Here is a 27,603-nt window from a genome sequence, read left to right as displayed (position 1 = left end):
TGTAATTGTCTTCCTTGCCTTGCAGTATTTGGACATTCCACAGAAGAGTGCGATGATGAGCAGACATTCTAGACTGGTTTAGGATCCTCCACTTGTTATAATGCATGCTGCCAAAATAGGTGGAAGATTGAATAGAGTCCCTCAGCTACAGCATTCCACACTTGATACTCAGACAGGTAGCCCGTACACAAAAATGCTTGAGGTACAGTCTACTCTGGCTTGGTCTCTCTTCACTCTGAAAGAAACAGGATCACAGTTTGAAGATGTGAGGTCTTGATTCAGATACCTTCTCCACAGCCTTTTTTTCACCTTGTTTATGATGATCTGAAGAGTAGCAGTATGAATAATCTTTGAACAGTATTTCTAGGTCTTGATAAATAAGCAAACAAGAGGATTGCTGTCAACATCATTTAAGAGAAATGGTTCTTTTGTCTAGATGACTTGTTCCATACACAAAGATTACCATATCCATGTATGTAAAGTGTTCCTAAGTCCAAAAACAATGTAGAACCTGCTCAGCTTAAAATTCAGGCTGCTCAGGCTATGCTGTCGACCTGAATAAAGGAGTTAGGTTTATTAAAATGAAAAAATGTCTTTACACAACTGTTTACAGATAGGGTTATTTTTTGCTGGTTTTAACAGTACTTTCAGCACATTACTGGCTTTATTATGCCAAGAAAATGGGAGCTAAGTGCCTTTCCCAGGGCAGGTATCAAACTCTTGGCCCTTGGGGACTGACACTAGGCTTTCTTTTCAGATTGTACCTTTTAAGGTTGCAGTGTGTAAAAATGTTCATGTCAACTTTATTCTATACTAATATTTCAAGAAGTTCTAACAACTGAAACAATGTGGTTTCAGCAAGTCAGTCTCAGTGCAGTTTGCTCTGTGCCAAGGAGACTAGAAAACCCAAAGAAATTGGTGACCTTGGATGGGCAGCAACATTTTGTAAGAAGTGGGGATTGAATCGGGACAATAAATGAAAGGACAATTACATTACTGAACTATTCACACCCCAACCTCATAGGGTTTTTGGTTGCATACAGTATTTATCTGTACATAAAAAGTGCAACAACTGTGGACAGCTTAGACCCGAAGCTGGTTTTACATTATGTGCCAGAACATCACTATCAAGGCTGTTCACTTAAACTCCAGGGTACAACAAAACAGTGCACACTCTGATCTGATAGTACATTATGCAGTTCCAGATTTTGGGCCAAGTAACACACAGCTTAGCCCATTTTAAATACCAGTTTGTTTTAAACACCAGCCCATTTTAAACACCAGCCTATATTATATTGGCTTGTCCTCTTCCATGTCCTTCAGAATTTAACTGAGCATCTCATGTTACAGATTTGCATTATTTATATTTTTGTTCTGTTAAATTTATAGTGTGCTTGTCGATGATCTCAAATCTTTTCTTACACAGATGATAAACAAACAGTTCATAGCCTGCTTTGAAATGTTGAGTGCCCATGTACTATGAAGACAATTATACTTTCTAATGGAATGTTGAATGCAGTTTGAATTAGAAAAAAATTAATTGATAGATTAATTGGTTAAACATAACTCCAACTCTTTATTGATTAGTTATCCTGTAAAAACTATCATTGTTTGTCAGTTGATATTTGCCTTAGCATGAGCCTGTAACACTGTTTTGATAGCTGTGTGCACTGTTTCATTTGATCATCATGTTTTGGATAATGACATATGGCTAGTGTCCACACTGAACTAAAAATTTTGGCAGATTGACTTTTCTTCTCTGCCAAACTTGGGTGAATTGGTGGGAATACAGGAAACAGTGAGTGTAACGTGATCAGATTCGGACTGTTTACAACAGTCACTTAACACCATCATTTAACTAAATTTTTGAGTCATATAACACAGCAATGGAAGAATTACAGATTAAACTTTATGAAAATATTAAGTTTTCTTTCTTTGATGTAGCATAATTGTTGTATGGTTTTGTTTTTGAAAAAGACAGTAACCTCAAAAATAGGTTACTACTGAAAATGGGTGACCGATATCAAAGTACAGGTCTCTCTTTGTTCCGATATTTAATGGATGAAATACAAAATAAACTTATTTCTTTTTATTATCAATTAGCCTAAAACCCTTCATAGAGAATAATCTAATTAGCCTAAAACCCTAAATAGAGTAATAATGTGCTCAAGATTGGGCTTGGAATTTCACTCACTGTTGCAGGCTTCATATGTGAATTTTAATGGGAATCACATAGTATAAAACAGAATTGCAGATATACAGTGTAAATAATAATTCAGTTCATGCAAAAGATGATTAAAAAGTTTGAATACAATGTTAAAACTATATAATGATCCTTACTGAGCAGAAAAATATGCTAGAGATGATATTGTACTCAAAATATGGAAGATTATGGCATGAAAAGGGGTGGGGAGAGGTAAAGACCTTAACTCAAGAAAAGGCAAAGTCAGCTTCACTTTCTTAGCTACTATGGGTGAAATGAGAGGTGCTGGGGTGACAATTTCACCTGAATAAACCACTAACATTTACCCTGTACATCTCTAATATATATGTCAAGTCTGACTTATCATTCATTTAGTGTTTCAAGTGAATTCTCAAGTTATTTTCTTATCTCCAATTATTGCCATTTTAAAAATATGTATTGGAGAATTTCCATTTTTGCAGCCCATTTGTTTTTTTCTGGAGAAAATATCAAGTTAAGTAATGATCATTGTTTTGCCGAAAATGAAAATTATAAAACTTTGAGCTTGAGGTTTCCGTTTTAACTGATCAGAAGTGCGTAGCTTTCAAAATATCAGGTCATCTTTGATTGGTCAACACAAAATTATAAGCTAAGTGGTTTAATTATTTCAGGGCCAGTACTTATTGCATCTATGTTGTATGTCACTTGAGTAAACAACATTCCAGTCTGCTTCTGGCGATAATATTCTGATCACAGTATTTACAAATGTTTCTAAAGGACATAATGCTGTATGTACATACAGGAGAACCCATCTGTAATGTGCTTCATTATAACATGAATTTGGATATAACATGGTTGCATCATGGTTCCCAGTTACCAGTCTGAGATGTCCCAGTTACCAGTCTGAGATGTCCCAGTTACCAGTCTGAGATGTCCCATGTTTACTGACTCAAATAAAAGCATAATATTAACTGACAAACGGATGAAAATAATTCAAGTTCCAGAAATATGCAGCTTATAACTCATAGTATTTTTCCACAGTTGCATTAAGCATGGTGATTGCTAATAATAGGTAGTAAAATTGTTACTATACAATTGACCGGTGCTTGTTTATTTCCACACACACATACACACACATTTCATACATGTATTCATGATAATTCTCACTATACTGTGGCTTGGTCCCAAATGAGGTTGGCTGTTATGAACTTCATCTATGTTCTAACTGGTTTCCCTATACATACATGTGATAATTCCAGCTTTTATTAGAAGTTCCCAGGTTTGAATTATGACCCTAGACTTTATGGGGATTTTTAATATAAAAAATTTGTATGTTTTTTAGTTTCAAACAATGTTTATTTTACCAAAGTATAGTTTCACTCATTAATGTTTGTAGAAAGTATGTTGTCGGATTATTGTGCATGTTTCAAAAGCCGATCGATGTCAACCACTTGCTGGCTATTTCATTTGATTATCCATGGATAATCTTATGACAAGGGATTCCTCCATTATAATGCTGACTTGAATTACAAAACTGCTTCGCACAAAAGAGTTTGTTTTAAAAAAACACATTTGCTAAAGCAAAATGACATCAGATTATCAAATTTATTTCTGCGCAATAGTTTACAGTTCAAAAAAAGCATCTGGGCAGTTATGTTACTTTCTAATGCTGCAATTTTAACCTCCCTCCTGCTGAAACAATTCTTCAAAAATTTATAGTGAAATATTGTTCCCTCTGTGTTTTGTAAATAAAATTACATTTAGAAATGTTAAAAGTTTTAAATAAAAGAAGTACATTACAGTAAATGCAGATGTAACACTAGCTTAATATCTTTTCTTTTAATAAGGACTCTACTTTTTGCAGATAAAATAAATCTTTCAGTTTTCTTGTATGTTTCCCTTAATTATTGAAAGTTTCTCATGAAATGTTCATGAAGTTTATATATTATCAGAAGGGAGCAGGATTTATGTATTGATTCAATCATAAGACACCCATATCCTTACAGCCAGTTAATTATAAGATGTCAGTGTGTAATAAATTTGAAATAAAGAAAATGATTGTTTTGTAAAAATGATAAAATTCTTTTAAAGGCTTATAAAATGAAAGATAAAGGTACAAATTTTAATTCCTTAAAACATGGGACCAACATTTGTTATATTACCCTCATGCTTTGTAAAGAAGTCCAAGAGTTTCTCAGGTGGTTCATAAAAAAATTTTCATAGTTGGATTCACAAAAAAGGTTCTGTTTCACAAGGTTGATTGATACACTTGTCAAGAATTTGTTCCATCTAATTCACCTTCATCAATCCGTTCTGACTGCAAACAGCTAAGCAAGAGTTTAAATTTCGAATCCACTAATGTAGGTGAATTAGCCAATCATATAGAAACTCATAGAAACTTTTTTTCATTTAAAACTCAAGATTTTGCATCTTTTATATATATATATATTTAAATAAATATATATATATATATATATATATATATCAAGATCACCAAAATTCAGTGGTACTTGTTGGACATGGGGCTGTTGTAAGCTTTGTTGTCAACATCAGTATTAATTGTTTTAGAAAGAAACAATTTGTAAACCTGATGATCTTTTAGTTTTACTATGTTATGATTAAGTCATTTAACACTTTAATGGATAATTATGTCAAACACAGTTTGAGATATCCCCTTATGATTGATGTCTGGTTGCTCAGTGTATACTGCTAAAATCTGTTGATCTGTTGTGTGTGGGAAATTTAGTCATTTCAGGTTCATATGTGTGTGTATGTGTGTGTGTGTGTGTGTGTGTGTGTGTGTGTGTACCTACTGAAATGAAAACTGTTGAGCAAAAATTGATTTTCTGGAATAAGGTCAGCTCCTTTTGCACATGATATTCTTTGTATATAAGAAAATATATGTACATATATGGAATATAATATATAATATGCATGTAAGCTGAATTTGTCATATAGTTTTACTTGTATGTAAGGTTGTTGTCATATTTATTTGGGAGTTTGTATAGATCTGCTGCAATAATAACACACTGTGATATAGTGTCTAGTATCGGAGAGAGATGAACTGTGTGAGATTAGTTTAGTATCCAGTGTTGTATGAGAAATGGAGCCAAACAGAAATAGAAATGTGATGGCTTTATTACCCAAAATAATGCTGGATCCAACGTGCCTTTTGGAAGTTGCCTGGAATTAGTAGGGTTGTGTAAGAATCTTAAAATGTACATATGGTAAAAGGTTAGTAGTATACAGGATCTAATTGAATTAGCAGAATACATTTTAATCTGCCTGATGCTTACTTTAGTCTTTTGTATTTTTGTTTTTGCTTTTTGGGATATCATTAAACCAGATTTGTATAGAAATAAATCAGTGTTAAGCAGCTACCATTTTTGTAGAAATAAATTTCTGTTACGCAGCTACCATTTTTGATTTAGAGGGATTTTAAGTCACTCCATGCTTATGGCATAGTGTTCATTCTGTTTTACCAGTAAAAATATGGTTTGTAATACTAATAATAGTAATGGACATTGCAGTCTTCAAAAAATTTGAAAGTATTTTTGAGCTGCCATGGTGAGCACATATCAGGGTATAAGAAGAATTTAATTGAGTATGTAAAAATGGTTTGTATACTGTGCCAAGTTGATGTATATTAGCAAAATGATAAGGATGTGAAAGTGTTTTATGTATGGCAAGTAAACAAATTAATATCCCCGACTGAGAAGAGGTTAAATTACCCGAAAGAACTTTTAGACTGGACCACTGACTACAAGACATGCACACGCTTGTAATTTGCCAGATTAACTTTGTGCATCTGACTTGGGTATTTTATATTAATTCCTCATCATTTTGCAAAACATGAACAAGTACAAAAAGTACAAAATATTACTCTTAAGACAATGTTTCTTTAAGTCCTTGACCATGAAAGAAAAACAAAATTATGCAAAGTTAAGGGCTCTAACCATTTAGTCTGGGGAAGTAGGGCTCTTTTCCAGCATTTGAAGAGGCAGGGATGTCATATCTTTCTCCATGCAGTTGAAGAAAAAACGTTTTGTCTTTCTTTGGGGTTGGGATGGGGATGATAAACTGAAAATACATGTGTTGTTTTCAATAAGGATGCTTATATTGACTTTTGTTTTCACTAAAAACATTTTGTCTTTCTTTGGGGTCCGGATGGGGATGATAAACTGAAAATACATGTGTTTTTTTCAATAAGGATGCTTATATTGACTTTTGTTTTCACTAAAAATGTTTTGTCTTTCTTTGGGGTCTGGATGGGGATGATAAACTGAAAATACATGTGTTGTTTTCAATAAGGATGGTTATTTTTTACTTTTGTTTTCACTAAAAACGTTTCTTACTAGATGTAGTTGGTCCTAAATAAAAATGATGCCATTGTGACCTAAAATTGTATAAATCATATCTCCTCTATCAGGTACTTTTTCAGAATGAATGGCTCTTGCAACATAATTTTTTGCTTTTTTAAATTTTTTCCTTAGTACAATATATAGTTCATGTAATAATGATGATATGAACTCCAACACAGTAATTCTGAAAATCTTTTTAATTACAACTTTTCCAGAAAAGTTGGTCACATCAACCCAGTGTTTTTCACTAAAACATAGAAAAACTACCAGGTAATTCTGTATAAAAAGAACTGACCTCCAGCATGACACCATAACCATTTGAAATCTGATCCCCAATATGACACAATAACTGTTTTGACATCAGACCCCCAACATGACACCATAAACATTTTGAAATCAACCACCAATATACTGACAAGTTTCTAATTATTTGTAAAACCAGGTCTAATTGACTTTGTGCTCAATTGAAAGCGGATGGTTTGCAATTTTTTACTTCACTGAGTTCATGAACACATACAAGAAGATTTGTATCTATACAAGTGGAATTTGAATAGAATTTGTATTTAACTGCATTCCAATGGACAAATCAATTCAGTACTCTTAACACAGATTTTAAGGTTGGTGGTCAAGATTTAAGGCTGTTAGCTGTACTGGCTTGCATGCCTGATAAAACAATCAAGTATAAATTTGTTTTCATCATTTAATTCAGTTGATGGATGCATATGAAGAATATCCTGAATGATACTATTCAATAACTTTGTTGCTTTTTTGGTGAACATTATTACTTCTTGAGTTAGCGAAACTTGGTATGTGGTTATATCTTGTCATGGCGTGTGAGATTTTCAGTGATCTTCTATCCATGATATCTGGTTGAACACGAAAGACCATAGCAAAAGAATCTGTACTGCACTTACAATGTTTCTTATGAATATGTTAACACAAACGTAAGAAAATAGTTTTGTTACTAAATTTGATTTCAGTACTTCAACAGAAAAAATGGTCTTACTTTCAACCCCTGGACATTCTTTTTGGCCACTAGAGAGTATGTTCTTTCATGGGGCACACCAAGTGGCTGAAAGGTTCAAGTTGCCCAGTGTACAGATCACTCTTACATCTTATCTCTGTAGTTTGAGTCTTAGCTGAACCAACATGGATATACAAGTTTGCCAGAAGCTTCCAATGAGTCAGTAGTTCTTCCTTCACCAAATATAATGGCCACCATGTATAATATCATGCTGATGAATGGTGTTAAACTCCAAGCAAACCTAAAGTGACTCCTATTAACTGTAAAGGTCATGATGACCTACCAGTAATACAGAAGCGATACCTTCATGCTATGGTAGGTAAGGTAGGCATGCTAACTGAATGACACAGCTCTCCCTCATCACAAACTAGTAGCTGGCATCCATAACTGCTAACCACATTATATCCTATCTTTATTATTTCAATTCACGTGGACACGAGCAGATTTACGTAGCTTTATTTAAAGACATGCTGAACAAAATTTGCCCAACTTTGAGACAAGGGATCCTAGCCTTGAGGGCTTTCAATATTGGATATATTATGCCTATAAAGAAAGATTCAGAAACTAGAGACAGCTTTAAACATTGTTTTTGTAAGGTATGGAATTAACAGCAATGAGAAAAATTTCACCACAAATCATCATACAGACTCCAATTTCTTGGTCAGCTACTCCTGCATTTGGCTGGTCAACATGCCAGTCAGGCAAACAATTTTACTTGGGACTCTTTTTTGTATTTTTATTTTTCAGTTATTATTATTATTATTATTATTATTTTGGTTAGTGGTGCTATAACTCAACTGCATTATATCTGGAACCATATTGCAATTGAGGGTACCATAACAAAAGAGGGCTGTTTGTTGTCTTAACCTTGCTGATGTAATTTATCATTTGCTTGGTGATGGTGTGCCATGAATATACTCTTATCATCTCACCCGTATTTTTGGAATTTCAAATATTTTGAGTTACAAGGATATATGTGAGCCTAACATTTTGTTTCTTTTGAACAGTTAGGTAAAATTTGTGTTGTATTGATGATGTCCTGTATGAACAGTTGTCATTTATATGTAGTAGGTAAAGCATATTGTGTGTACATACTGCTTATAGTTACAGAGGAGATGGAATAGTTATCAAAAGTAGGCAAATGCAAGTTGAAATCTAATGCTTTTTAGAGGAAAGACAACTCATGTTAGACCATTAGATTGAGAAGTATGAGGAATTATTTGAATGTAACATCAAATTGTTGATGTAATAATCTGTCAGTTCAATAATAATAATAATAATATTATTATTATTATTATTATTGAACCATTTGTAGAAGAGGCCGTTGTTAAGTTAAGCATATGTTAATGCATGAAATTTAGATGCTTTAAGAGAACCTAAAGTTTTCCATGCCTACAGTTGTGGGTTTGTATGTGCATGAGTGTGTGTGTGTGTGTGAGATGATATTATTTTTTTAATGAGTATATCAAATACCAGTTAGAATCAGCTACTGTTGCTAATTTATGAAAGATTTTGAGAATGAATTTGGGAAAGCATTTTTGCACATTAATTAGCGAATATCGTGGTATGTGTACACACATATAAGGCTATTATTCCAAGAACTATTTAATTATAATAGCAGCATTTATATAATTATGTGTTATTTCTTTGGCTTTATATATTAATTCAGATATTCAGAATCTGTATTGGAGATCTGCTGCATTGGTATGCATGACAGCTTTAGAAAACAAAAGTCAGAATACACTTGCTACGCTAGGAATATTGCTGACTCACAGGTTTAATTTGGCTTGTTTTTCTTGTTTAGGTTTTCTGCTTTTTTTTCCCCCATTCCAAAATGACAAGTCAAAAGATTATTAGGGAACTTTCACAAAAGATAGTGAATAATTTGATTTGTGTTTCCATTTAATCCATATTTTTAATCATCATATTTCATATCACAAGTTCATGTTGTCATTATACAGGTATCCTTTCCATAGTGTATCTGATGGTACCCCAGAATCCTTAGGTAAATGGGTACAAATATTGGATTATTATCAACACCTTGCTTTATCAGTCCTGTACAAGAGTTTGAGATTATCCATTGTAAAAAGAAACTATATTTTTGCCAATTTGTGTAATGTTAGTGATTTATGTTACAATGCCAAATTTTGGGGCTTTCCTGAAACAGTCATACTGGCAGGACTTATTTTGGTGTACTTGTGTCAAGTAGTTTAGCCAGCTCTGTTATACTTGTATAGTTCATATAATGTTGCATTGTCTAATATCTGGGCTCATTGCAGTTTCTGTCAAAAGAAATGAGTAAACTTCTGCTCCAAATACCATATAACTCACTTAATAAGCTGAGTTAAACTGCAAGCAATATAACCACAGATCAGCCTTGTATAATGTGCTAGCAGATCAGGGTGTGTATTGTATATTCTGTTGATTACCTAAGAAACTGCATAGACTCTGATCTGCTGGCATGTTATATGATGGCTGATCTGGTCTGTGCATTTTGCAGTTGGAATCAACTTATGAGTGATCACATACAGTAAGTGTTTTACAGTAGTTACTCTTTGCCTATACAAGTATTGTTTACCATTCCTTTCTGGAGTTGGACTCGCAGTAACAGTGGCTTTGAACTTTACAAGCAGCCATACAGAATTATACATGTAACATGCTCTTAATCATAATCACAGGCTGATGAGTCAGGCACCTAAGATAAATCATAAACATTTCCTCATTTAAGATAAATTTTAATCATTCTGGATTTTACACATATATAAATTCATGGTCAGATTCATGTGAACTATAAATGTAAAATGTAAACTATACATGCATAAATGCATTGATAGTGATAATTGCAAAGAGAATATTTTTACCTATCATGTATACTTTCATACAAGTACAGTTCCAACTGTAAAGACCCAAATCTGCTATCCCACAATGCACTGGCAGATCTGGATCAGCACAGTTTGTTATAAGTGATCAGTTGAAGAAGCAGTATAGAGCATGATCTGCCAGAGCATTATGCAATGACAGATTTGGGGTTTATAAATTTTGCAGTTGGATCCGAGTTATAAGTGAGTATATACAGTTGGCTCTTCTGGTCAAAGCATGTATTTAAATTTCTAATATTTTTAGTCATTAATATTGCTAGGTGTGTGCATGTAAAACCACTAATATATATATATTATATATGTATTGAAAATATCTGCATTCATATCATAAACTTCATTGTGGATTACTTTGTCATGCAAATTTCATCTTTGCAAATGTGTAATTAAATAAGTATTTGAAACAATTACCTGTCAGGTATGGTTATTAAAAGTTTTGAAAAATAACGGAATTATTTTTATATATTCACAAAATGTTGCAGATTTTATGCATTTTGCAAAATTAAAATGTCACCATAATGATGACTTGTTTATTGTGTTTAATAATGTGATAACTTTTTTATTTTGGGCTTTCATTTTGCAGTTAAATATTTAAATGTTTTGATTTTTGTGTTAAGTTTCACAGAAACTTCAAACCAATGACTTGGTTTGAAATGTTCATACTCAGCAACAATGCCATAGCAACCATCATATGAACATTGCTTACTGCTACCTTTACTGCATGCATTAATGAATATTACAGGTATTTACATGTGTGTTTATTTTTTCTCACTTGCAAAGCATTGGTATGAGTATTAGAACTGCATTGGTGTTGGTTTGGGAAGTCCCATCCTAATATCAGAATTTGCAAACAGGGGTGAGACTTTGCTTTGTTCCTGCTCAAATATTTAGACACTTTTGGAAGAACTTCTCTAGTCCACTTAGCGTATATGAGGGATTATTTTTGTCTCATTTCTTGTGATAAAATATTGTTGGAACTTATAAACGAATGTATATAGCTTCTTCAAGTGCAGAATATGACATTAGAAAGAGCATATGAGTAGAAACTTCCATTTACAACAACTATTTATTTCAAAACAAGGTCAGCTGTTTACAAAATACAATAAACACTGTAGATGTTCATGATGTCATTAGACCAGTGATGTTATGTACAGTGTTAGTGGGTTAGAGCATCTGCCTTGGATGTGGCAGGTGCAGATTCAAACCCCAGCTGAGTCATACCAAAGGGCTTTATAAAAATAGTACTAGCAGCTGCCTCACTTGGCACTCAGCATTAAGAGCTAATGTTAGGACTGGCAGGCCCGGTGTAAGGATAATGTGACTGGGTGGGACGTGATGCAATATGGATGCAGCATGATGCCTCAGTGCTAGACATCACTATAAACTGCCACACTGCAGACATTGTAGCAATATGACTGAAATTGTTTTAAAGCTACGTTGAAAATCGAAATCACACACACACATACCAGGTAGTATTAGTGAATGGACTTAGTAGGTTAGGCATATCCAACAGTCTTCTGACATTGGTAAACTGTTGTCACCACACATACCATTTGTATAGGAACAAGAGAAATAGGTACCACTTTCTGACTGCATTTTCATTGCTTTTGGCACGGGCATTTAGCTCAGTTTATCAGACACTGTCAAATTTACAGTCATAAAAGTTAATGGAATTATTCATTGTTATGTCCAGGTCTTTGCATCACAGGTAAATTGAGGTAACAGTGACCTACTTTTCATGCTCCAGTTATTACATTGTTACATTTCTTCTTTAAATATGTTACCCAATAATAGCACCCTTGGAGGACTATTATTACTACACAAATCCAGCCCTTCACGATCTAAGTTATTTGCCTGCCCGGGCTGTAGTTGCGCAAAGTGATCTTTCCTTGATATAGGTATTGGAGGCAAAATCTATGAATATCTCAGTTACTACTTCCGCTCATGCCGAGCACACTCAACATGAGAGACCTTGCAAAAGCCAGAATCAATGTTGATACAAGTTGGAGTAAAGTATATACAATCTATACTTTCAACTTGTCTCTTTCTATTTCAATAAAGTTCTGCCTTTACAATTTTAGCCACAATTTGTTGTCTTTATACACTTAAATGTACTTAGGTGCTTGCACAGGTAGATTATGTGACTTTACAAGTTCAGACTATAATTTTTTTTTATATGTTGACATGCAAGTCCCCGAAACCTGTAGAAAACCCTTAATATATATATATAATATAATAATATGTGTATTATTCCACAATGACTGGCTGCACACAGGTGAATTTTCTGTGCTAATACATGTAGTGTCCATATGCCATGCTTCATTGCATTTACCTTTACAGGTGATCTTGAATATCTTACAGGTAGGAAAGTGAATTATTTTGGCAAATTTGTCTGCTATTGTCCAGGTAATGCCATAATGCATAGCTTTCCACCCACTTCCTGTTCATAATAAGAAACAGGTACAGAGCTACCACAGGTATATTGGTTCTGCTCAAATTGTCTTATAGATCAGACCATGGGCAAAGCACAGAAATGCAAAACTAAGGACAAAGACACTATAAACCTTCATGCCAACATTTCCTCAGCACAGGACTTTTTGGCATTTAGGGGAGATAAATCATCAAATGACAGCCCAGTTACAAAACAAAGGAAATCTACATGATAAGAGACAGTTCCAGCACCTATGTCACCACCACAGGACTCCTTATTGCAGGCTATACTGTTATGAGTCTATGCTCTTAAAATAAGTAACATAAAAGAGTGAAAGCCAACAAGCTTTCAAAAAATTAACAAGTAATATATTTCCCTTAAATACATAGTGAAAATAAGAAAGAACTTACAGAATTGCAAATTAAATCCCAAAATAATTCAAGAATTACAGACACAGGTCCTTGTAATTTAAAGTCCTGAACAAAATTCTGTAAAAGTCCATAATGAATCCAAACAATGATGGCAGTGATATGTATGTGATAGCTTATAAAGTGTTGATGTGTCATACAATGTTACATTACAATGGCAGGTAATGAAATAAATTTAAAAAACAAAACCTAACAAACAATTGAATTAAATATACATAACAATACCTTTAGGCCATGCCTCTTCAGGGCATCTCTCTACAGATCTTGATGATAAGCAACGAGCAAACAAACAAAACATCCTTTCTCTCCACTAATCATGGACTGGTTGCATGGATCATACATCCCATAACCCATTCCAACATTATGACTAGGACAACATCCTCAATACAAACATGGCCCATTGTGACTGGCTTAGGCCTACAAGGGATCTTCAGGGTCAAAGACCTCAACACAATTAAGTTTCCAGAATCTGCCATCTAGTCTGTTGAATCCAGTATATTCAAGCAATGATGGAGACCAGTCTAACCAACACATGGTTTAACTGCATTGTCCATTTACAATGCAATTCTTAGTACCTCAGCCTCCAACAGATGCCACCTCTCATTTCTCTCAACCCATTCGTCAATAGAAAGAACTCCTTAATCAGTGACCATTTCTACTTTAGGGCACTCTACGAGTTTTATCAGAGACATCTCATGCAAACCAAGAGTTTCAAGCCTCACCTTGTGCAAGCAGAGATGACGATGCTTGCTCACAGGCTTCTTCTTCACTTCTTGATCTCACTATGTTGTGGGAAGACTCAGCCTGAGTTTTCCACGTTATACCCCAACAGTTAACCAGGACATCTCAGTACTGGGGATGACTAAACTATACTCAATTCATAGGGATCAAACATGACACTAATTGGTCCACAGTGTGCTAGCCATGCGCTCTATGTATGACTTGGTATTGATAGCAATCTTCCAACAGGCAGAACAGAGCACTTTATTTCTTGCTCCGAATTCCACAGTACAGGCATGGGAGTTGGTCTCCAGAATGGCCTAGGTCTTGAACAGAGCTGATCAACACACCTTCAATGTCATCACACCAGTTGTAAATTTACAAATTGTGAAAACAAGATGCAGTGCTTTCCACCTCCAACTTCCTTAAAGATCCTTATAAGGCCAAGCTACAATCACAACTGTTATCCTCTAGCCTACATTTTAACCCCCAGATCGACGAAGTATGCTTTTTGTTGTTGTTGTTGTAGGGTTTAATGCCATTTTCAGCACAAGATAGGCTATACATGGCGGCCAGTATTAATGGTGGAGGAAGAACCCGGAAAAACCCCAGAAAGAACCACTGACCCACGAGAAGCTACTGGCAAGCTTTCTCACAAAACCACATTAGCCGAATCCGAGACTCAAACTGCCGCAGACAGGTGAGATGGCAGTGATCCGTAACGGTGAGTGCTTTAGACCACTCGGCCACTCGGGGGCCCCTCGAAGTATGCAAAAAAGCCACTAAGGAGACAAATTGTCCTGCCCCTCAAACATAACATTGATACAGGGATGTTTCAGGAAATCAATAAAAGGAGTCGTGGGACACGACTCAAACACAAACCTCTGGCAAGACATCCTATAATTTTTCTAAAATCACAGTTCTCACGAACCACAGTTAACAAAAGACTGATTGCATATGTCAAAGTTTCTTTACACAACCGCCTTCAACTAAAGACTTGACAAGAGGTTTCTAAAGAACACTGCAACACTTTCAAAAGACCTCCTCCTCTGTCAAGAGTCCCATCTGTTACCATCCATCCAACAGACCCATTCAAAGCCATCAACATGCAGCAAAAAATGAGCAACCTTCTTCAGAAAAGGGCAGTAGAAATCATGCAAAATTTAAATTCCCCAGGAATATATTCCAGACTTTTCTTGGTCCCAAAGGCAAATGGCACTTTGCGCCCTGTCATCAACCTGAACTCTCTCAGTCACATCATTTATGTTCCTTTGTTCTCGATGGAAACACCACAGTGCATCTTGAATGTAATTTCAGAGGGTGACTTTGCAAATCAGCGTGGACTTGGAAGACACATATCTCCATGTACCAATTCACAAGGCTACCACAATTCACAAGGTTCCTGCTTTCGCCTGCAACATTTCTCAACGTTTAGCACTTTCATTTTGACTCCACATCAGTCCCTGGATCTTCACTCATCTGACAAACTGTGTTATGGCTCATTTCCAGACCATCTCCAAGGCAGCAACATCATGTTACCTGGACAACATCCAACAAAAACAGCAGGTGAGTTATACATTAAAACACGATATGATAAACCTTGTCATACTGCTTACAAATTTGGGTTTCCTCGTCAACAAGGATAAATCCGATTTAGTGCCATATCAACAATTTGTTCATCTAGGTGTATGTCCACCTCAATAACTGGCATTGAAAATCAGGACCATGGTGGCTTCATTAGTCAAGAGGGAATCTCTCACCACATGAGAATCCCCTCGCCATCTAGGCTTGCTCGGGAAGTAGCAGATTTCATCTTCCTAGGTATCCTTTATATGTGCCCATTACAAATGATTCTTTTATCCCAGTGTAGGTCAAAAGTTTGCCAACTGAACCAACCTTTCCCCATTTGCACAAATATGAGGTACCATCTGCAGAACTGGAGCAACCTAACCCTGCTCACAGTGGGTGTACTTCTACACTACAACCACAAGAGATCACTGTATGGATGCAAGTCCAGACAGTCGGAGGGGGGATACATACTACCATCTTACCAGGAAGCCAGTAGAGTGTGGTCTCCCTGGGAACGACATTTACATATCAATATTCTCAAGATTAAGGACATTTTGAAAGCCTTTCCTGATGGCAGGAAATTTTAACTGGAAAGAGAGTCATCATTATATCCAACAACTCTATGGTGTGATTTATCTCAAACAGCAAGGTGGAAACCAGACCTTTGCATACTGGTGTGGGACATTCTAAAGTGATGTTGTCAGCATTAAAACCACATCCTAGTTTGTCATATCCCTGGACACCGAAACATAGTAGCAGATTCTTTGTCCCAGAACAATCAGGATACACAGACAGAATGGTCTCTCCATCCCTCGTTTTTCACTCAGATATGTACCCGATGTGACTGGCCATCGATGGATCTGCTCGTGACAAGGTGGAATACCAAGCTCCGACCATTTGTCTCACCAGTCCAAGACCCCCAAAGCATGGACAGTAGATGCACTATCTATATATTGGAACGGCCTGGATGCATTCGCCTATCTTCCAATAATTTTCATTCCAAAGCTGATAAAAAAGTAAGAGACATGAAGTGTCACCTCATTCTCATTGCACCACTCAGTTGGGAGAAACTGTGGAGCAATTACCTCCTCATTCTCGCAACAGACATTCCCAACAAAAATAATGACTTTCCCTCATCTACGAAAACGATCATGACAGCAGTTGTTTCAACCCAACCCAGAGCTACTCAACCTGCCCATCTGGATCATATTATTCAGGCCATCAGAAATATACAGTTCTTGCAACAAGTCGTAGAGGAAATCGCTCAAGCCAAGCAAGAAGGCCCTCCACTCTGAAAGCATATGAAGGCAAACGGAAAATCTTTACACAGTGGTGTATGCAAGAACACATTCTACCACTGCAGGCATCTATACCTGAAATTGATAACTTCCTCCTCTTTCTCTTTGGCAAGAAAAAGTTAGCACCAAGCACGATCCAAGGTTACTGCTTCAGGATCGCCGACACCTTTCATCATCATAAAACAGAATATAACAACAAAACAAACACTTATCCAACCTCCTCTCTAACTTATACATGGCCATAAACGTTAGCCCAGTGTCCAAAATTGAACCTATCATTTTTACTAACCTGGTTGAACAAAGCACCATTTGAACCGCAACTTTGGCTCATATTTCATAAAAGACCGCCTTCTTTATCTCATTAGCGACAGCAGGCACAATCAGCCAAAATACATAACCAATCAGGGGACACGAATTACATGCATTTCCGACAAGACTGGCCGGGTTCACTAATGATGGTTCCCTCTGTCATTGCCAGGAACAGGCTTCTGTCCATGGGCAACTGGACATTTGTACTGAATTCATTGTCAACTCTGGATACTTCCACTCAAGGCCACCTACAGGATCCAGTACAAACCTTGAAGCCCAACTCAGATGAATTTGTTACCCATTTTAGCTCATAAGGTTAGAGCAGCTGACACAAGCGTCGCCTTTGACTGGAACTGTTCTCTAATTGATAGCATCCATACCGTGGGATGAAGATCTGAGTCCACATTCTCCAGTTTTACCTTTAGTTATCTTTCATCCCAAAGAGCTCAACTCGATCTGGTGTGGCCTATATCCGCAGTACAAACAGGCCACCTCAGGTCGTTCAACAACTTTATAAGATGTGGTTTCACGATTTCCGCTGGATTTACAGGAGGGAAAAGTTTTATCTTTCCAAAGGAGCTCCCCTACAGATGGAGTCTACTCCAGTCGGGTTACATAGAAGCTGTTTCACATACACTAGGGGACCAGAGTTATCAACTCCAGGATAAGGGGATGTACCAGCCTCCACCTCTTACCTATTCTAGTAAGGTAATATGACTGGGTAACGTATTTAAAGAAGAAACTATTTTTTCTGGCAAAATATGTTTCTTTGCTATTGTTTACCAAATCATAATACACATACACCCTCTCACAAATACCCGCAATTACATACATGTAGAGAATATGATTTACATTCCAGTAACAACTGAGATATTCATGTGTTTCGCTGCCAATCACTATATCAAGGGAGGCCACTCTGTCCGACTGCCACCAGGTAATTTTTAGCTCTTGTTGGCTAAAATGTTTTACCTGGGAGGGCTGGTTTTGCGGGACAGTAGTAATAATCATAAGGTATTATGATTAGGTAAGTATTCGCGAAGAATGAAATATTCGCGAAGAAATATATTTTACTAGAAGAAAAGATTATATAGAGCTCAAAATCTTAATATATAATGAAGTAGGTGAGACATTACAGTATGCATAATTATTTGTTTACTAAAGGTATTCATTAGCAACAGTTGATACCTTCTATGCCCCAAAACAGGCATAGATCAATGTTGTTTATACAGGTGTTTAACTAAAGTCACAGCCAAATGAGAAAACCCACTGGATTTCAATTTAGAAATGTAAGGAAGATGCTCGAAGCTACAAATACAAATTACCATGTATAAACTAAACTGAAAGGAAAACACTTATCACTGGATTTCACATTTAATGTAAGGATACAGGATCATTTTAAGAATTTATATAGACTGTTATGACCGTGGCATCCATCGGCTGTCAGATCGGCGCCATTTTCATTAGGACCAACAATACATCAGGGAATACCCCCACCTGCCCCAAATGTGACTAACACAGTTGGAAATTCCAATTGTTTATTTGTATTTATATTGATGTAACAGGAACTGACTACAATATTTGCCTGTATGAAACCCCATTTGCCAATCTTTCTGATAGCTAACATATCAAGGTCTTTTTGGAGCTGTTCACAGTTGTTTCGATTCTGGATAGCCAACTATATCAGAGTATAGCAAAGTTTGCCACCAGCACAAATAGTTATCAACGGGGTTATTTTATGGGCATGGCAGTGTGGTTGGCAAGTCAGAAAGCTATGCTGTTACAATTATTTTTATATAAATAAATTGAAAAATAGTCTGTTTGTAGTTATCAGGCAGTCTTGAGGTACACTCTGAATATGAAACTTACAGATACCATGAAGCGTTCTTTTAATTTACAATAAAAAATAAATAAATAAAATCACACTTTTCAAAAGTTTATGATTTCTGTATGATATCCATCTGAAACAAATGACCCTCTGGAAACTAGGGATGTGGAGATCTGCCGCGTACACACACACACACACACACACACACACACACACACACACTGTTTTCATGACGCACATTATTCTGTAAACGTTTCTTCATATTTCTTAAGATTTTGGTATTTTTTAATTTTGCCCTCAACATGTTTTTTTTTTGCTAAGTATCATTGACTGTAAAGTGATTGTTCATCAAACAAGTCAGGAGTTTTATAAAATGTTTGTTTTGCAAACTGCCATGTTAATTCTGACCTTTTCCTCGTCTTCAGAATTCCATGTTCCATGTCCAGGTTTGAAGACGTTCTGCCCAAGGGACGAAGTGTCAAATCTTACAGACATCACAGGAAGATGTCCCACTATTATTGCCGAAGACTGGACGAAAGACCTTCTTCTGGATGAAGCAAGTACACAGATCTATGACTCAGACCAGGACCTTTATTATGTTCAGTACACTGGTTCCCAAGAAGCAAGTGCCAGCACTAGAGACAGTGGCTATTATGATGTCAGCCTGGATGGTAAAAGAACAGAGAATGAGGTTGAAGACAGCGTGTTCAAGAAGCTTAGAGAGGCACTTAAACCTTTCATCCAAGAAAGCACTAGTCAAGTCCTCAGAGAGGATATTTCAGAGAAAGACACTTTACTATATCAGCAGATGATGGAAGCCAAGAAAGACACTAATGTGCATGCAGAGTCTTCCAATATGTCAGTCAGAAAGAACATTGGGATGGAATACATCAATGCTGATGATAACGAAAAGGGAGTGAAAAGTTCAAATGATGAGCTTGACACTAATGCATTTGCAGATGTCTCTTCTGGAATCACTAGTCAGTCAATGGGTAAACTCGCTTCCAAGTTTTATGAGGGTATTACTTCCGAGTCTCGTGACAGAGATAAGTCCGAATCTCCAGTGGATGGCAGCTGTGATGGCCTAGTTCTATCAAAGAACCAGTCTGCCTCTGATGGAGACTTTCAGTCTGGGAAGGAAAGCCTCACCTCGGATGATGTTGAGACGGATGAAATGCTGCTAGATCCTCAAACTACGGTTGATACAGGAGAGGTGTTTGAGAGTGAGGACACAGACCATGGCAGTTTAGCACTATCTTCTCTCGCTGAAGAAGCTTCAGCAGAGGATGCCGAGAACCGTCAGATTGAAGATCAAGAGAAAATTGTACAGAGCAGTGACCAAGCCAAAGGAAATAAGAACTCAGATAGGCCAGACAGCTGTATTGTTAGCTAATTATGAATAATAGCACATTTTTCATTTTGTACATGTCAAAATTAAGCAATTCAAAAATTTGATGTAGAAAGATTTGTTTATAGTGGCTTAAAATATTTAGAAATCATTACTAATTTATAAATTATCAGTTAGTTATATAATTCATCGTACAGAAATAATGAAGAAATTTGGTCGAAATTTTGGCTTCGGAACTCTTGTTTATAGATCTAAACATAGTCAGGATAAGTTTTTTTATCTGCATATCTGACATTGATGAAAAGAAGCAAAAAATTGATGAGAAGAATTTGATACCAATTGTATATAGATATGGTTAAACTACAGGTTGAATTAATGCCTCATTTCTAAATCTTCAGATACACAATTATTAATGTAAAAGTATATGAATGTGTTATTGCTTTATGTATTGTGATTTTTTTTCTCGACATATGCAATAGTTGATTTTATTTATCGCATATAAATTTATGTCTGCTGTAATGCAGAACATGTTATGTTGTCCTCAGCTTGAATGCACACAAAGAACTTTTAATCTTTAACTAATAAATTGATTCACATATGAAAAATATACTCCTATAAAATACAGATATTTAGCAAAATATATTTATATCAGTAACTCAAAGTTTCAGTTTGATTGTCCATACTATGTGAGAAATTACGTATCTTGAACTTTACTACACATGCCTTCCAGAATATTTGCAATGAGATATATCAAGCATTCACGACTAACTGGTTTCCTCTAAAACCAATTACTGAGAAGAAAAGAAAAATTCTTTCAGAAAACTATACTTGAGAATTTAAACCAGCAAAAGTGTTTTATTCCATGCTGCTGTTTTTACAAATATATTATTACTTGACAACAAGCTGACTTACTTCATCGCAAATATGTAACAGCTAATTAATGGGTATTTAAGTGAAGCCAGATGCTGAAGTTTTAATTGAATACTGAAAGGTACCCAAATAAATCCTCAAAGATGGTAATAAAATTCAATGTTGTTTACTAGTACCAATGTTTCTTCTTTAAATACGTTACCCAATCATAATTGGAGAACTACTACTACCTCGCCAATTCAGACCTCCAAGAAACTACTTTTAGCTAAAGGGAGTTAAAAGTTGTCAGCCGATGTAGGTGGCGGTCGGGGAGAGTGATCTCCCTTTATGTATAATAATTGGCAGCAACCCCCATTAACCTGTCAAATTCTACTTCCACTCGTGCCAAGAAGCACATTCTTGTCACGATAGACCTCGCATCGGGGATGATATACCATTACAAGTTGGAGTTATTCGCCTATAAGGAAAGTATAGTATACTGCATCTATATTTCCAATTGTTTCTCTTCCTATGCCCACAAAGTTCTGCTTTTACAATTTGCTGACACTTTGTCCTCGTCACACATTTAGGTACTTGCACGGGTGGGTGGGGACCTAAGCGACTTCACATTAAGTTCGGGCTATAATTTTTTTAAATTATGTATATGCAAGTCTCCAGCACCTAAAAACTAACAAATATATGTGTAATACCATTATAAACGGGTACATATCGGTGAGGTTTTATTCCAAGGTATTCATAGCGTACGGGCACCCAACTTTGATGTTTTTACTTGTTCATGCGGTCTGAGTGCCTTTTTCCCTACAGGTAATTGCTTCATAATGGATATTGTCCAAACTGCTTTGGTGGCGCTATACAGTTTCGCATTTTGCATAGGGTTAGGATTTTAAAGAAAAAGATTGCCCCGGCTTTCCTCACTGGTTATACTGGCTATTTAAAAAAGACCTTGTATATTTTAGGTATAATGCAAAAAACTTTAATTCCCTCTATTTTGGTGTATGATTGATGGGTGTACTATGGGTTATAGAGTATACAACTTGGTCTTACTTCAAATGTGCACCTTTCAAAAAGTGCTAGCTCTACTTGGTCATTTTCACTTCCTGAACTTCAGAGGTAAATTGTATAAAAAAGAGCCGATAACTTTTTTTACATTTTATATATTTGGTAATTCATTCATTGCACTTTCAGAAGCTGGTATTGTCTAGTCTGGCAAAATTCATTTTCCCTATTTTAATAGCTGCTATGTATAGTGTACTTTAGACTAATTCAGACTGATTTTTTAACACAAGGGAGCAGTCATTTTAGTTAGCAGTGTGCTTAAATCATGTAAAATTTCCAAAAGTACAATATCCAAAAGAAATATCATCCACATTACATTAATGTAGCATAGAGGTATGCAAACATTCTCTCCACTGTGCATGTTTTAAATGCGAACTACTTCACCTTACATACGTCACTCTCTCAAAAGTACATATTATCTTGTGAGCGCCACCTTTGTAAGTATCTATAATGGTGCCTCGGTTCCATTTTATGTGAAGATGTTTGTAATATAAACACTTGTGTACATTTCTGTATTGCTTCCGCTCTGGTCGGACAAGTAAGGGTAATCTCGCGTCATGCTCATGCCTGTTTCTATAGGTGACGTTTGAGTGATGTTTGTCTGCATAAACATTCCTATATATTTGAAGAGCACTTCGTCACTCGCACACGAGTATCCTAAGCAACCAAACACGTCTTGATAACACGTTACACTGCTTACCAACCTGGGCTTCTCGTCAATATCCGACCTAGTACCATCTCAACAATTTGTTCGCCAAAGCATCATAGGATCAGGATCAAGCATTGATTATCTGAACGATTATGGCTTCTTTACTTTCAAGGAAAATTCTATCCGCATGGAAATTCCTTGGCCTACTAGGCTTGCTAAATGTGGGAGCGGACCTCATTGTCCTAGGTCGCCTTTTATGTGTCCTTGCAAATGACTCTTCTGTCACAATGGTGACCAAATATCTGGCCACTGGATCAGTCTCGCATCATATGCACACAATTGAGGCACCATCTGCGGAACTGGGGCAACCTACCTTGACTCACGGCAGGTATACCTGTGCAAGTACAACAGCCCGAGATTACGGTCTGTACCTATACAAGTACGAAAGGCTGAAAGGCTAGGAATCCCAAACTACTACCATCCTTTATGGAATCCAGCGGTGCATTTTCTCCCAGGAACGATATCTGCATATCAATATTCTGGAACTGACGGCCATTGTGGAAGCCTTTCATTGTTGGCAGGAATGTTTAAATGGCAAGGGAGTTTTTTTTTTGTCCAGCAACTCATACATTGGTGACTTATTTCAAACGACAAGGAGGGAACCAAGTCCCTAGACCCTTGCATCCTGGTGTTGGACTTTCTAAGGTGGTATTGTCAACAACAAATCCACGTACAAGTTCGCCATATCCCTGGACGCCTAACGTGCTAGCCGAGTCTTTGTCCCGGAACAATCAACTAATACATACGGAATGGTCTCCCAATCCCTCGGTTTTCACTCATATGTACCCAATGCAACCTTTTGGTGTTCCTGTTTGAGACAATGTGGAATACCAAACTCCCAACCATTGTATCCCCAGTCATGGTCTCAAAAACGTGGGCAGTCGACGCTAATATATTTGTATGGCCTCGATGCATACTCCCATCCTCCAATACTTCTGATTCCAAAAGTGATACAGAAAGCAAGGAAATCAGAGCGTCGCCTTATCCTCATTGTACCGCTTAGATGAGAGGCATCATGGATCAACGACTCATCAATCTCGCAACCTAACACCTCGGAAAATTCGGATTTTCTCTCATCTACTCGAACAACTACGACGGTTGTTGTTTCATTCCTACCCAGAACTATTAAACTTGCACGTCTGAATCATATTAAAAATGCCCTCGGCAATAAACAAATCTCAAGACTAGCCGTGAAAAGAAATGCTCTGTCAATAAGGCCCTCTGCTCTGAAAGCATACGAAGGCAAATGAACTTCGTACGCAATTCGGCTCACGAGGTTAGAGCAGTTAGGCACAAGCATAACTTTCATTGGGAACTGTTCTCCTGCCTGACATCTTTCAGGCCATGAGATGGAGATCGGAGTCCACATTCTCTTGCTTCTTTCTCCTAGATCTGTCATCCAAAAGGGCCCATTTCGAACTGGTGGTACCTAGATCCGCTGCTGAATAAGTCACCCTTCGAGGTCGATTTATATTTTCTTAAGCTGCGCACCGACAGATGGAGTCGCCTCAGTCGGGTTACCTAGCAACTGTTTCACATACCTTAGGGGAATGGAGATGGTATCTCCTAGGTTAAAATGATGTATTTCCCTCCACAATTTACCTCCTAATTATTGGGCAAAGTATTTACAGAAGAAACCAATTTTTCCAAGTAAAATATGTTTCTTCGAGAGTATTTACCCAATCATAATACACATACACCCTCCCAGCTTCTCTGCAGATTTTTCCATATAGATCATACCTTCCGCTCCAGTAGTAACTTACAGGTTCACGTATTTTGCCGCTAATCCTTATATCTAAGTGGATATCATTCTGCCCGACTGCCACATGGATCAGCAGACAACTTTTACCTCCTTCAACTAAAAGTAGTATCTGGGCGAGGGGCTGGATTTGAGAGGTAGTAGTAGTTCTCCTAAGGTATTATGATTGCATAATTATTCTAGAAAAATTGTTTTTCATAATTCAAGCCTAGGCTTCACATATTTTGTTCTGAAGGTATCATGTACTGACAAACTGTAATACAAACCACATGGTGTGTTGGACTGACGTAACATCTTTGGAAAATACAATTTGGAAATCATTTAATCACAAAGTATTTTCTAAGTTCAGGGGATTAACTTTCACACTTCTTTTTTATTACGGCTATAAAATATGTAAACAATTGGTGAAAACGACGACCGAACAACCTTAGTCAGCAACAATTTTGTTGATTGTCCAGTACAGAATCAATGTAGACCTTGTCACCTTTGAATTAAGCTTAGTTGGAAGCATTTTTATTGTTTGTCCAACGAAGAAATTTCTGTAAATTAGACAATAGTGACCTTTTGAATTCAACTTCATTAAAGTGTTTATTTAGATATGTAATGGTTAAAGAAACCTCAAAGCCAGGTTTATATAATGATATTTGAAAATTCCTAAGACCAATGTCTGGTTGTTCAGAGTATGTGCTAGTCAAAACATTTGCTCAATCAGAGGTCATATATATATATATATATATATATATATATATATATATATATATATATATATATATATATATATATATATATATATATATATCGTTGAACTTTTTTGTACAGTTTTTATTTGTTGTACAGTTGGTCCATATAAATCGTAATTATTTGTTTATTCTAGCAATGTAATACTTAGAAGCTTGTTTTTTTTTAAAATTTGATATGCAAATGAAATCTAAAATCAAATGGTCAGTATGTGAATATTGTACAAAAAGTGGCAGAAATAAAGCAAACATTGACTGAAAATTTGTTCTACACTTCACGTATTTATAGCCTGACATATTTGTGCATGTTTATTGTAATTATTTCTCTTCAATAAAGATAATAGCTGTTTTAAATGTGTGGCACATATTTTTTGAAGTTACTGCAAGAAATTTTACGTTTATTTACATGTAAGTCATCATATACTACACTTTCCAATCAGATGAAAATAATGCATCCTCTATTCTTCAGATATATCTTACTTTTAATGATGCATATACTAATGTTGACAGCAATTCACCTGATCCACTTCAGATCAGGACAAAACTGGCTTCATTATCATTAGCAAGTCAGTGTCGTTTTCTTTCACAACAATGTGATAATTATGTGCGCATAAACTTTACATTACGAGCCCCATATAAGTGAAAACAGTCAGGGAAACAATTCAAACTGAATGAGTTTAATATGTAAAGCTTGTGTAACTTCTTCTACAAAAAAACACATGCCATTTCAAGATTGTAGCTTAAATACTGTAATTCCCCCCCCCCCAAAAAAAAAATCACTTGGAGATCCCACATTCAGACCAAGCTGCTTTTCTGAGGTCTAACTCTTAAGACACTTCACGCTATTTACTATTGAATGTGTTTTGAATTAGTAGTCTGGTCATATGCCAGAAGAGTTTATGCGACGAGCTGTTTACCATCTTCCATTTGTTTCTGTCCAGTGAAAACAAGTTTGTTATTGTTAAGCTAACTGCATACATGTGAACCTCCTGACAGGAGAGTTTGCCTCCTTAGATGAGGGGTGTCTCTAGTCCCTCCCATCACGGAAATCTCTCGTCTATGCAAAATTATTATTCAACAATTTCGTTTTTTCCACCTTGCTACCAGTGTAGTATTTTTTATGGTTATACTGCCTGTGGTTATGTGACTGTGTATGGCTTAAGCGGGCAAGATGATTTAGTTGCTAATTTCAAGCAGCATAAAACAATTAATATCCCTTTGATTACGAAGGCAGGGTCAGTTGGCCGCAGTGCTTGAAGTTTGTTTATATGGATTATACTATACTGGTCAAAAGTAATTCCAAAGGACTAAAGAGACTGATTGATTATGGTTGGATTACTAACGAGCTCAACCAGCATAAAATGGGGTTGGTCTGATTTTGGTATTTAAGGTTTGTCCAGATGTCTAAGCATGCAGTGCCTCGTAGTGCTAAAGTGCCAAAATAACCCAAGTAGCACTTAAATCAATGATGAATGGAAACTGGAATTTTATTGGTTGGAATAAAGTTCGAAGAAAGTGAGTGTGCATTCTGCCCTTCTGATTTTGAAAGCTGGTACTGTTGCAAGAACAACATGCGTCGTGCAGCATAATAAAGTATATTACACTCGACAACAAATACGCAATCACTGATATTCATGTTGGCGGAAATTTACATGAAATGTAGATAGAAATATACGAGCCAATACACTGCTTGCCAACTTTACAGCCAGACGTAATTTCCTGTTTACGGTAGATGGTAATTTTTCAATTTTAGTCAAAATAATTTTCCCCAATTTGAAAATCGCAACAAAAATAAATCTTATACAAACAGGTGAAAACTATTTGCATAGTGACCCAATGTTGCCCTCATACAGCCAGTAAGATATCTCGCTGGTGAAACTAGTGCTGATAATACCTCCATTTTCATGGCTCTGGTCGTCATCTTGAAAATCTTGATATCTCTATTTTTACATAATTGACAGTTGTTGCAGCATGAGGCTTTCAGGTATAACGGTACAAATTGACAACCCCAGGTGGGCGGAGGTTAAGGTGTAGGGAACATTGCATTCAGAAATAAAGAACAACACTTGCTGTGATTGGTGCATTATGTAAGAGCTGTACT

General features: G+C 36.3%; 1 protein-coding gene across 13 annotated transcripts in view; it reads left to right on the top strand.

Annotated features, from left to right (window-relative positions):
- LOC149775740 (uncharacterized) overlaps window positions 1–25,856 on the top strand; it is a 194,377-nt gene extending 168,521 nt beyond the window's left edge. For 12 of the 13 annotated variants that reach the window (XM_089944251.1, XM_089944253.1, XM_089944257.1 and 9 more), the window contains one exon: window positions 19,449–25,856. In XM_089944251.1, coding sequence (XP_089800377.1) covers window positions 19,449–20,416 — 968 coding nt within the window. In that variant the 3' untranslated portion in view covers window positions 20,417–25,856. Of the gene's footprint in view, window positions 1–25; window positions 10,963–19,448 lie in introns of those variants that run through there. The other variant, XM_089944254.1, reaches the window with a different exon arrangement.
- The last annotated feature ends 1,747 nt before the right edge of the window (window positions 25,857–27,603 follow it).

The sequence above is a fragment of the Sinohyriopsis cumingii genome, chromosome 19, assembly GCF_028554795.1.
Source record: "Sinohyriopsis cumingii isolate HCF-2022 chromosome 19, ASM2855479v2, whole genome shotgun sequence".
Lineage (NCBI taxonomy): Eukaryota > Metazoa > Mollusca > Bivalvia > Unionida > Unionidae > Sinohyriopsis > Sinohyriopsis cumingii.
The sequence above is the reverse complement of the archived record's forward strand: the minus strand, read 5'-3'. Positions and strand labels throughout refer to the sequence as shown.